Below are 13,161 nucleotides of genomic sequence, written 5' to 3'. Positions count from 1 at the left end.
CCTTGAGACCTCCTCTGCCGACTTTTTAGCCTCACAGTTTAGGGCAGGCCTGCAGAACTGGTCAGCTAAAGAGTGGGGAACTCAATACACTCCGAATGTTTGCAGCCTTCTTGGGACTACAAAACAGAAAGGTTCTCAAGTGCCTGGCAGGCCACAATGCACCACTGGTGAGTCATGCTTAACTGCAGAACACAATTCATGCAGGCCTAGTTTAGGGAATCTCAAGGCAGCATGGACCTTTCTAGAATCGAACTGCATGGCTTTGTTTTAGCATAGCATCAATTCTGGCATAGCCCTGGTGAGTGGCTCCCTGGGGACAAAGGTGTCACACACTTTTTTTTGAAGTAAACCCTCTGTAAGCCACCTAATGGCGTAGCAGGGAAATAACTTGCCTAGTGAGCAAAAGGTTGCCAGTTCGAATCCCCGCTGGTATGTTTCCCAGACCATGGGAAACACCTATATCAGGCAGCAGTGATCTAGGAAGATGCTGAAAGGCATCGTCTCATACTGTGCGGGAGGTGGCAATGGTAAACTCCTCCTGTATTCTACCAAAGAAAACCACAGGGCTAGGTGGTCACCAGGAGTCGACACCGACTCGACTTTTTAAACCCTCTGTACAAAGTGAGAAGTATGGGTCTTGGTGGGGTGGGGTGGTTATTGTCAAAAGGACTTCCAATATCAGCGAGGAACAGCTACCAAGTACCTTTCCCCCATGACTAAAATCCACACACAAGTTGGTTGGCTGCTTTTTTTTGAAAAGAGTTTATGGATATATATGCAAATTAGTCCAATAAATGATTTGCATAAAATGTCTCAACAACAGCAACTAAGAATCCTTAATTCCCGACCCACAAAGTAGCAGTCCTACTCACACTAACACGTTTCACACTCATCCATCCACACGCCGTCTCTCTCGCAGACCCAGATGTGCCCCTCCTTCAAGCTTATGTCCTCTGCCCTCACCTATGGCGGTTGTGACTGGAGTAGTATTAATTTGCTAGTCGGACACATGTTGGATGAACATCCAGCCAACGCAAACAGCACTACAGAGTCACAGCTGCTGGTGGGAGCCAAGATTTCCGCCATGCATCAGTGCTGGGTTGTCCTACCCAGAACATGTCATTATTTATCCAAGGATGTAACATCAGGGGCCAGCTCCTACAGCACGGTAACACACAATTCATTGAAGTCACACCACCACGCATATTCATTCACCCTCTCTCGTAAAATCACATTCACACATGATCACTCGTGCCCCCAGACATCCTTTTCTTTTACAGAGTGCAATATACCGTAGACATTCCCAGACATTCCCATCAGACACACACACTCTAGGCCCTCCACACACCCATACAGAGGAAATTCTGGAGCCCTGTACACACACACGGTGTCTATTGGTTTAGAGCTAGCAGGTGCCCAGCTGCTCCTAGCTACTGGACATAAACAACTTTCTGTGTCTCGACGTGGAGCCACGGGGACGGCCTCTACCCCGCCGAGGGATGCCATGAGGACTTCGAGTCACCATGGTTGCCTCTCCCCGGCCAGCTCTAGCAGCGAGTGGTCTGGAGAGGCTCCCTTCAGTTTTGACCGGGAAGAAGAGAGGGCTGGGCTCGGTTGAGGTCTCTGGAGCCTCCGTCTCTGGAGGCAAGGCGGCTGGAGCCGGGACAGTGGTTGGCGTGACGGTCTGCGACGCTCGCTCCTGCCGGGTCGTGGCTCGCTCCTGCCTGGCCGTTGTCCGCTCCTGCCGCAAATACCTCAGTTCGTCTCGGATGTCAGTGAGGACGCCGAGCAGCCGGAACTGGAGCTCTCTGTCCCGGGCTCGCTCGTTGCGCTGCTGGGCCCTCTCCTCTTGCCACATGGCTAGCTCCTGGTGGTACAGCTGGTCCCACTGGTTCTCCATGTCCATCAAGCGATGGATATTCGTCCTCCAAGCCTCTCGCCTGCCCTCCCGCATCCCCCGTGGCAAGGGATGGGAAGCAGGCGCCTGGTCCGTCTGGGGAGAGGCGGAAGAGGGCAAGGACTCCTCCGTGAGGGCTCCAATGTGTAGCGGAGACGTGGACCGCTGTTCCTCCTCCTCCTCCTCCTCCTGCTTCTCCCACGTCGGCCCCATCAGCACCCGGGGCAAGGAGCCCATCTCTGCACTTTGGTTGGCTGCCTCTTCTTCCTCTGGCTGCGAGGGGTTGAGCGCTCTACCCAGAGCTGGGATGTCGGAAGCCCCCTCGTGGCCCCAGTCTGAATGAGTCTCCATGTGATTGAGAGGATCCTCTGGCAGGGATGTCACTGAGCCCTGTGAGTTGCACCTGCGGATGAGCATGGACTGCCGGCTGGGTCCCTTCGTGTCCTCCTCGGCAGACAGCTGTGGGTCTAGGCCAGGCTGCAGTCCCATCCCAGCATCCACCTCTTGGCCTTCTCGCTCCTCTTCCTCGGACATGGATGCATAGGAAACTAGAGACTCATTTCTTAGTGGGGGAGAGACGGCTGGCATTTCTGGAGTCCGCAGCTCTGGTCCTGACTCGGCTGAAATAGAAGAGATGGAAGTCAGAGTAGCCCAGCAGTCAATCCCTGGTCCAGCCACAGACTTAACAAGTAGTCCTGGGTGAGTCAATTATTTTTTGTCTGTCTTAGTTTGGAGAAAGTCAGTCCTCTGATTTCACTGCCAAGGACATGGTGATGGCCACTAGCTTCTCCTTGAGGCAGGAGGTCTCCAGATGTTGATGGCCACAACACCCATCATCTCCACCCACAGCAGCCTTTGGCCACTGTTACTGCTGACTTTATTACATCCCAAAAGCTGCAAGGCAGAGGTACCCCAATCTGGCCTTTGGCCATTGTGGCTGGGATGATGGGAGTTGTAGTCCAACAACATTTGGGGACCCACATTTGAGAACTCCAAGCTTTATGCATGCAAGGAAATGTTACACGAGCAACAGAAAATAGCAAGCGGTTTCATTTGACTGCTTCAGCAACTGATCTTAGCAATACAGGAGCAGCACAATAACCCCAACCTTGGATGATATGACGAGTCAGGTGCGCTTAACCTCTTTGAAATCAACGAGCTCATGTGTGCTGAACTCTGCAGAGGGCAGGGATGGGAACCTCCCCATAATGCTGGAAGTACAGAAACAAGGATATGCTAAGCAAGATTTGGCCCAACGGGAGCTGGTTGATAAATGTTCATTGAGACTGGATCTCACCCTCCAGCTCCATTACGGACACCCTAGGTAGGCTGGGGCAAGCCATATTATCTTCGCCGCCGAAGAGTCACATAGAGCCGATCAGCTCAAGAATTACCACTGCAAAGGACTGGAACAGAAGTGACACCCGTACAACTACTGACCAGTTACAACAGACTGGAGAGAGGTTAGTAAGGGAAAAGAGCCTTGTCAGTCAAGTGTCCTAGTCCAGGCAAAGGGGCTTGATGCTCTAGGATGCTCACCCTTCTAGGTCTAATGTATGTTGGAGGCTGCAGAGATCTTCAGGCTAAGGTCAGAGAGGCTCAGATGTTTGGCTTTCCCCAGGCTCTTCACTGGAGGCCCAGGGTCTCTGGAAATGGGGCAGGGTAGGATTCCTTGTGAGCTGGGAGCAGCAGCATGGAGCTGATGTTCCAGCAAAGAGCCCTTGCCTCTGATGGACTTATAAAGGCTAAGGCCTGGGGCCTTTTCTTTGCCCCTGAGGAGTCGTCCTACTCCCACGGAGCCCTTTCCTGGTGAGCCCAAGCCATGCTGCCGGCTAAGTGCTCCTCCGCCATTCCTGGCGTTTGGCCGTGACCTTTTGGCACCGTCCTATGAGGAAATGTCAAGGGGCTGGCTCTCAGGAGCCACCAGGTCATTGGCTATGGGCTCTTCTGCTTCTGTCTGGCACATGTTGGTTGCCAGGACTGAGTGCGGGTTGACTTGGGGGTCCAGCTCATGGTGTTTGCTTTCACCCTGGGCTTGCAGCTGTCTTCTGGTAATTTCCTTGGAACTGGGAACCTCCTCTGCTATAGGCTCTCCCCAATTCTGCTGGGCCTCCTCTTTGTTTTCTTCCAGGACACATTCAGACATTCTTTTCCAAGCCAGTCTCTTTCCCTAGCCCCTCCTCGGGGAAACCGGGGTAGATCCTTATGCACTGTGGATTCACCTTGCACTTCTAGTTCACTGTGTCAACCTCTCTTCCTCACATATTCACAGCCCAAGAGGTGGCCAGTTCGAAAAAGGCAACTCTCCTGTGTGAAGAAGGTTCCAAACAGCAAGCTTTGTCTGACTGCAAATTCTCCTCCCTAGCCTCAGGATTTCCTACTGGGATTTATGCCCAGAACTGGAGCGGAAGACCTGTTGCAGCAAGCAACAAGTAGTCCTGAGACCTAAGCACGCTGGCTGATAGCCAGAATAATGTGAACACGATGCCCTCGTGAAAGGAAGTTGCACTACCTAGTCCCGCTAAACCAGGAGCATGCATTCCAGACCAATACTCTGCTGGTGCCACAGGGTGTGCTTTTCCTGCTGTGGACGCTCTTCCCCAGTCCATATATGTTGCAGAGAATGATGCGAAGCTATCCACTCCTCTTGCCGTGCAAGTGCAACGCCTGCACAGTGGGGTTTGTGACCACAAGGATAGTTTCTGCAGATTTGAGCATCTGTGCAGCCACGTGACTTTCTCGTGTGGGTGCATCTTTGCTGTATTAGCACAGGGTGTGTCAGAACGTCAGCCACTGCTAGTGGGGTGCGGGCTTTCGAAGGCGCATGTGTGAATGGCCATCCCTACCTGAACTGCTCTGCCCTTCACCCCTGCTGTAGTCACAGATGACGGAAGGGTCGGGGCTCTGGACCGCCAGGCGTGGAACCATGGAGCCTTCCATGTCTGGCAGTGAGGAGGGCTGTCCATTGGTATCAATGTAGATGCTGGGGTGGCTAACGCCTGGCTGCATGGGCATGAAGGACTGCTTCGATGCCCCGGGGAAGAAAATATCTGCGGGACAAAAGGACAAGTAGATTCAGACGACGTGATGAGCTGTAACACTATTTTCTGAACATTCGTTACGAATCCCCTCTGCACATTTAGTCGAATTCATTATGTACCACCCACCATCAAGCTAATCCAACAATAAACACCATTCCCAATTATCCAACTTTGCAATGGTTTAAATACATGCTATTAGGGCAAAAGTGTAAATAAGTGACTTTAATAACATTGTCAGTTCTTTTACTTCCTCAGTTCTGGCTTTTATATCTTTTATTTATATGACTGCCTTTTAGTTTTGAAATGTGTTGCATGCTGTTTTGGATCCATGGAGGAAGTCAGGATAGAAAACTTTAAAATAAATAAATAGCAGCCCATTCCTTTCCTTTGACTCCTATAATCTTATGAAACACAATGCATTTTTTTCTCTTTTCCCTGAGTCATTCTACATAAAAGGTAAAGCAAAGTTGTGAGGCTGAAGATTATTCAGAAACATTTCTGATACTCAATTTTCCATTTCTAAAAACTGTTTCATTCATAAAATACATTAGGAACAATGGATGGATGCCAATGCAATACTAGGCAAGCCTGGCAAAATTGTAATTAATATTTTTCACGTGATTATCCCTAGGAAGTGTATGGGAGAGAACATATGGAGTGTTTGGAGAGGAGAGCTGGTCTTGTGGTAGCAAGCACGATTTGTCCCCTTAGCGAAGCAGGGTCCACCCTGGATGCATATGAATGGGAGACTAGAAGTGTGCTGTAAGATATTCCTCTTAGGGGATGGAGCCACTCTGGGAAGAGCGGAAGGTTTCAAGTTCCCTTCCTGGCAGCTTCTCCAAGATAGGTCTGAGAGAAATTCCTGCCTGAAACCTTGGAGAAGCCGCTGCCTTCTTTGAGTAGACAATACTGAGCTAGCTAGACCAATGGGCAGACTCAGTATATGGCAGCTTCCTATGTTCCTATATATGCTTTATTGATTTGTAAACAGGAGTTTAAATCTTACTGAATATATTTGTCAAATAATATGCAAAATCAGATCACAATATTAGCACATCAGAAAGATGTGCACAGCAACATTTTCTGAGGGGAAAAATGTGCAAGCTTTATACACATGAAAAAAAAATTGCGTGGGGAAATTCTGTTGAACAAATTTCCAAAAAACTGTCCAATTCAATTTCCCCCCAGAACACCCACATCTCTGCTGTAAAGGAACGATTTCCTGTTCAGTACAACAGCATGGGGCCAGCAAAGGTTCCTCACACTCAGCTGAGCATCAAGCATCCTCCCTGAAGCACATGGTGTTGCTAAAGCATTGCATAAAATACTAAAGAACTTCAAAATTGCAAATGACATACCACTCTGACCCCCAGATTTGAAGGCTGGCACCTCCATATCAAGCCAGCAGTAGCCGAGAAACTGCTCACATGTTGGAGAGTTGCAGCAATTACTAATTATAATCAAGAATAACAGCAACAATGTGATGAGATGCAGAGCCTCAAAGCCCTCAAAATGTCAATCGATCAAAATGTCAATCCTGTAAGTAACCCAAAGGCCAATTCATCTATTTATTATGGGATGGTTAACATCTTCATGTTTCTCATCCCACTTTCATATGGAAAGTCATCTGCATGAAGTAGCACCTTTGTGAAATACAACATGACCACATCAAAGAGAAGACCACAAGGTGGCAAAATTCCCATGTCAAAATAAAACCAAACTGTGGCCTGGAGACGTGTGTGTGTGTGTGTGTGTGTGTTGGTGGTAGTGGACAGGATGGCCGCTCCTGTTCATTTCAATGAGGTGTGTGTAGGAGAACTGTCTGGTAAACTGTCCCCCACATTAGATAGCAGGGTTGTGCATTCCATTTGAATTACCCACGAAAGTGTTTTAGGAACACCCTGAACAAACTATATGAGAACCACCACCTACATCCCTCAGAACTTTCTGCAACTGGTGAAGATCCGAGGCAGGAGAACATAAAGGCCTAGAAAGAATGAGATGTCCATTATTCGCGGCCTACTCCAACCCTAGGTCAGCACACACCAATGCGGTTCCTCAGATACCGACAATGACTCAAAGCTTTCCAAACTCACCTGGGTCTAAGACAATTTCTGGCTCTGAATCATGGGTAGGCTGCAGGAAGGTCGAAGCCACCATCTTTTCTAGGGGCGTAAGCCGAGGTTTGTGAGGAGGCCCCGGCCTGTGTACAGGTGGCGGCTTCTTGGCTGTTATCTTCTTCTTGACATCCAACCTCAAGTCCCGCCATTTGTGCTTCAGATCATCAATGGAGCGTTCGGTGTAGCCAAGGAAGTTGACCCGGCTTTGGATCTGTGTCCAGAGTTGCTTCCGGCGGACAGGGTGAGCCCGGAAGGATTCAGATCCATAGAGGGCACTGAAGTGTCGAACTACATTCCAGACCAGAGTCTCCGTCTCGTCGTTGGAGAAGTTGGCTTTCCTTTTCCGGCCGGTCGCATTGGCCTGAGAGGCAGCAGCGGAAGTGGATGGGGGAGAGTCAAACCTAGGTCCCCATTTGTCTCTCTCAGCTGCTGAGGAAAACATTGGAGTCCGTGAGCCAGAAGGAGCTGAAGGAAGCAGATGCCACAACAGCTGGTAACTATATAGTGGCAGTAGCACGGCTCAAGAATGGTCCTCCTTTAGGACGCAAAGCCAACTGGGTTGTGCTGGTGCCGCTGACTGAAGAAGGTTCAGAGATCAGCTGCAGTCGTAGAATTTCATGCTGAGAACACCTGAAAAAGAAGAAAAGGCAAACATGGATGGAATAAGAAACATACGAACAGCCCTGCTAGATCAGGCCCAAGGCCCATCTAGTCCAGCATCCTGTTTCGCACAGTGGCCCACCAGATGCCGCTGGAAGCCACAGACAGGAGTTGAGGGCATGCCCTCTCCTGCCATTACTCCCCTGCAACTGATACTCAGAGGCATCCTGCCTTTGAGGCTGGTGGTGGCCCACAGCCCTCCGACTAGTAGCCATTGTTAGACCTCTCCTACATGAAGTCATCCAGACCCCTCTTAAAGCCTTCCAGGTTGTTGGCTGTCACCACATCCTGTGGCAGAGAGTTCCACAAGTGGATCACGCATTGTGTGAAAAAGTACTTCCATTTGTTGGTCCTAGACCTCCTGGCAATCAATTTCATGGAGTGACCCCTGGTTCTAGTGTTATGTGAGAGGGAAAAGAATTTCGCTCTCTCCACTTTCTCCACACCATGCATGATTTTATAGACTTCTATCATGTCTCCCCGCAGTCATCTTTTTTCTAAACTAAAAAGCCCCAGGTGTTGTAGTCTTGCCTTGAAGTCCTGAAGAAGGAGAACTAGTCTTGAGAAGTAGTCTTGAAGAAGGAGAACCCTGGGGTGGGCATCACCGTCTTCCTAAACTGGTTCAGACTCTGCTTCTGGAGAGCTCCAGAAAGACCACTTCAGATCCAGGACAGTGTGTCTGAAGAGGACTGAGATGAGGAACTGGCATAGCAAAGTAGCTGAGAGGATGTTCTTTAAGTCCCTGGTGCTAATCTCACCTCAGTCATAAAAATCACTGGGTGGCCTTAGGCATGCCACTCTTTGGCCCACCATTCGGGGATACTAGTACTGGGCTATCTTATATGTTTGCTGTAAGGGTTGCAGAGATAAGTTACTGAACCACTTTGAGCATCTAGAAAAATGGTTATTTAAATGCTAAGTGTCACTACTTCTTCTTCTTCTTCTTCTTATTATTATTGGTATTTCCAGATGGGGATGATCAGTAGCTTCCACACTTATGTTATCCACTTTGATAAAGTGGGAAAGAAGCATGCTCAGGGGTTCTCAACCCTGGGTCCCTAGATGATGCTGGACTACAACACCCCCAGTTACTCAGTGGCTGGAGATGATGGGAATTGTAGCCCAAGATCTGTGGACCCAAAGTAGGGAACCCTGTTCTAATGATTCACTCAGGGTGCATGCTGATGGCACACTTATCAGAGAGTAGCGACCATTGCTAAAAGCCCTTGTGCCTGGAGGTGATGGGAATCGTAGTCCAATCTTTCAAACTTCTTGGCAATAAGGTATCATAGAGACACCAATGATATGAGAAAACCCTGGATAACACAGCCACAGGAGTCTTCTGAGAATTCCTGGATATTTTATTAAAAGAGCCAACAATTAAAATATTGTATTTGTGGAAAAGCCTTTATCCTAGTTCAATGACTTGGAAACTCTTAGTTACACATAGCATCTAACACATACCCTCTGGCAAAGCTACTAAGGCCCAACTTTGAGGAACAGGCAAGAAGTATATTCATTTTAAGGGATAACTGGAATTCAAGCAAATATACTTGAATATGCAGGCAAGATAAGACAACCAAGGGAGAGGTTTGTGAAGCTCATTCCCCTAAAACCTCTTGTTTGAACCAAAAATTTGGTACAATTCTACTATTTCTAAGCCTGGACAATACTTGACATTTACATCACCTTTTTCTAAGGCAAACATTAAGCTGTGGAAGGAGTTTTTAAATGAACAGTCACAAGTAATTCACTTTGGTCAGGCTACCTGTAGCACATAGATCCCAGGTGTTTGGCTTTTTTTTTTTTTTTAAAGACACTTCTGGGACTTTGCTTCAGAGCAAGTTAGGAACAAAGAACTTTCCTAACTAGACTTCCATTCCTAGGAAAGCACAGCAGAAAATATGAACATTCTGAGCAGGACTTGTGGGTTCATTATTGCTGTCTCAGGCATCAGTACGATCGCTTCAGAAAGCACTATGCAAACCGATCAAATCTGCAACCCTCCTATATCAAAGCAACAGTGCATTCACAAGATCACTCTTTTACTCCAGGTTAAATGATTAAGGACCACTCCTTGTTCTGTTCTCACAATCACAAGTTAAAGTGTCAACAACACTTAATACACAAAAGCCAGCCTGTGATGGGCTTGGACCAGAGAGACTCCACCTTCTTTCACAATGTTTGTGATAACCCACAGAACAGAAAACAAAGGAGAGGCATCTGTAATGCAAATGACCATTCTGGCCAGCTCAGAATAGAGAAACATCTGTAGCTGTCTTCTACTGCTTCAGCCCAGAGGTCCTCTCCCAGTCATCCTACCTGAAGTCCTTTTAACTGGTTAAGCCAGATATCGCAGCTGGGATCGTTTGCATGCAAAGCAGGTGTTCTGCCACTCAGCTATAGCTCTTCCGCAAGTACAAATGAACGTTGTGCATTCACATTAAGCCAGTGTTCCCTCTCACAGGGATTCCCAGATGATGTTGACTACAACTCCCAGAATCCTCAGCTATAATGGCTTTTGCTTGGGGATTCTGGGAGTTGTAGTCAACAACATCTGGGGATACCTGTGAGAGGGAACACTGCATTAAGCTGCTTTTAAGCCTTGTCTGTGAAAAATGTCCGCAGGTTTCCATCTTCCCTCTGAAAGGAGCAAAGAGGCAACTTTTCAAGTGGTAGCACTCTTATAGTTAGCAACGGGCCTTTTCCAACATCAGCATCCAGCATCCCTCCAGCGGCTGTTGCTGGCATTACCTTTTCTTTCTTTTTAGAATGTGAGCTCTTTTGGGATAAGGAACTACCTTATTCCTTTTTCTGCATAAAACACGTTGTGGACTCTGGATTGTGCAGTATTTCATTTACTGGAACACAATAAGTCAGGGGTTCTGCATCACTACATTGCAGGGCTACAACTCCCATCTTCTGCAGCCACAGCGGCTGAAAGCCATTAGAAAGGACAGGCAAGCACAGGACACCCAAGACTACTATATGATGGTAGACATTTTCATAAAAGCCTTTTAAGACTTCTTGGGCACAATTACTGTGCACATGTGAACGCTGTTCATGTTGAATAGAAAGTATTCGAGAGTCAATTTTAAATTAAACGTGCACACAGTTTTTCCTTCAAATTTCTGCTGAATGAGGTGTACTCCTCAAACATGCTTGAACTCAGAGGGGCTTACCCTTGAGCAATACATGTGACTGACAGAGCTGCAACTACTATCCCTCTGCAGGTAGCTAACACTAGACACAGGTTATCAAGTTCAATCCCTTGAATAAGGTGGCCTGATTGGATTTCTACAAGGGTGGTCACAAACACTAGCAGGACATGGTTTGTCTGGTTTAGGATCTCCCACCCTGTGTGCTGATCAACAAGGACAGGGGTTCTCAAACGTGGGTACCACTCCATACGTTGTTGGACTACAACTCCCATCATCTCCAGCCACCATGACTAAAGGCGGGGGATGATGGGAGTTGTAGTCGAACTACATCTGGGGAGCCGCGCTTGAGAACCCCTGAGCAAGGAAGTTAACCGCGCTGGACAGCCACTTCCAGTATGGGCCCACATTTCTCTTGTTTTCGCACGTGGCAATTCAGATTAACTTTACCCCTTATTGGGCCCACAAAGCCCAGATCTTGACCCCTTTGCTGCCTGGCGCTGAAGAGGCCTGGGAACAAACAGCGGCCGGAGATAATCTTCCGAGCTCTGTTTATACTCTGCCCTGAGCGCAACCAGACAGCCGCGGCTTAAGTTTGCGTTCTGGCGGCGCATCGCCCTTGCAGGACGCGCCGCTTTGCCGCAATGTTGTTGTCAAATGCTGATAAGCTCGAGGCCTTTGTGCCAGCAGCACCCCCTCCCACTCTTCGGGGGGGGGGGCGGAGAATGGGGGCTGGGGGCAGGCACCCTCAAATGTGGGCCACTTTCCTGCCATGCAGCAGCGTGGGGATGGGAGGAGGCTCTCCATGGCGCGCCAAGACTTTTGGAGACGATGCGCTGCACGTTCCCGGATGGCCTGGGGGGGGGTCCCCCGAACCTGGTGCTTCCTGCACCCTTTAATTCAAATTAAAAGCTACCCCACCGAGAAGCGGGCGGCGGGCAGGCAACCCGTCTGGCTCCCCGTTCTTCTAGTGGCCTGGCCATTTTCAAAAGGTCCTTCAGGCAAGAATGACCACCAAAGGACAATAGGTAGTGCCACTGCTGAACTCCGCGCTTGGAGGGGAAGCGGGGTGGGTGGGTGTAGAGCTGCTATTTACTACTCGGCATGGAAGTGGAGTGACTCCCCCGAGCACAATCCAGACCCCCCCATCTTTCCTGCCGCAGCCTCTGACCCGACTCCGCTTAAGCGGATCCCAAGCGCCAGAAGTCTTCTAAATAACATGTTTGTTGCACGCCCCGCTCCTCCTCAGGGTCGCTGGCAGCTCATCGGAATGGCCCGGGAAAGGGGGGGGGGTCGGAGAGAGGGCCTCCCCGCCGCTGCTGCTGCTGCGCCCAACTACTTGTTCCTCCCAGGCCGCGATCCTGTGCACGCTGACTTGGGAGCGCGTCGTCGCACTGCACGCAGTGGGCCCTGCGGCTTCCTTCCGAGTCGGTCCGCCCGGGAGGGAGCTGCTGCAGCAGCACAGCTTGGAGCGGGGCCCCTGGCTCCCGAGGCAGCAGGCGATACCAGCCTAGAGGCAAGGCCTCCGGGGTGCCAGCCCTGGCTGGAGGAGAAAGCCAGGCAGACCCCCCGCTTCTCCACGCAGCATCGGCAAGCAGGTCTTCCCCACCGAGCGACCGCCCTCCATTGCCCGAAGGACGGATTTTGCTTTGCGCAAAAGCGGGAAACCCACCGCGGCTTTGCAGAGGCTGGTCGGGGGCAGCGGGGCGGAGAAGCCATGCGCGCACGCCGCTTTCGCGCTTCCCATGCCCGGGCAGCTCGCCTGGCAGCCCGCTCCGCGCTTGGGGCGCATCTGCTGCTGCTTGCTGCTGCTTCGCGTGGAAACGGAGCCCCCACCTACCCACCCGCCCCCCGCACCGCCCGTCGCCCTTACCCGCGCAGAGAGCGGCTTCTCCCGGCCAAAGTGCAGTTCCTCCTCCCTTCCTGGAGTCACAAAGCTTGGCTGGGTGATTTTTTTTTGGTTATTTCCAGCCCCCTTTTTTGCAGCTTCTTTGCTTAATGGCTCCTGACTCTGCACGCAGAAGGAGAGAGAGAGGAAGAACTAGCCGGCTGCATTTCCTTCGCCTCCCAGCGACAGACACAATTGGCCGCTGCCCTCTGCTGGAGGGAGACTGGAAGCCGTGGAGGTTCCAGCCCCTCCAAGACCCTAACCCGGGAATTTTGCACTTCCAGGACGGTTCACACGATACGCGGTGGTAGCCTTCGAGACCATGTGGTGTTCTTGTTGTTTGAATGTACGAAGCTCACACAGCTCTGTCTTTTAAAAAGCTTGCAGCTGTTGCCCA

At 50.1% G+C, this 13,161-nt stretch overlaps 1 protein-coding gene across 1 annotated transcript; it reads right to left on the bottom strand.

Annotated features, from left to right (window-relative positions):
• Window positions 1–738: 738 nt before the first annotated feature.
• LOC128332018 (uncharacterized) lies at window positions 739–13,026 on the bottom strand. Its single transcript, XM_053266193.1, has 4 exons — window positions 12,750–13,026; window positions 7,035–7,688; window positions 4,744–4,947; window positions 739–2,517 (listed from the first exon to the last, which is right to left on the bottom strand). Exons 2-4 carry the CDS (start codon window positions 7,498–7,500, stop codon window positions 1,427–1,429), a joined length of 1,761 nt encoding a protein of 586 aa, XP_053122168.1. The 5' UTR covers window positions 7,501–7,688; window positions 12,750–13,026; the 3' UTR covers window positions 739–1,426.
• Between the last annotated feature and the right edge of the window lie 135 nt (window positions 13,027–13,161).

This window comes from Hemicordylus capensis, chromosome 6, assembly GCF_027244095.1.
Source record: "Hemicordylus capensis ecotype Gifberg chromosome 6, rHemCap1.1.pri, whole genome shotgun sequence".
In the NCBI taxonomy this organism is placed as follows: Eukaryota; Metazoa; Chordata; class Lepidosauria; order Squamata; family Cordylidae; genus Hemicordylus; species Hemicordylus capensis.
Note: the sequence above shows the minus strand (reverse complement) of the source record. Positions and strands in the feature narration are given on the sequence as shown.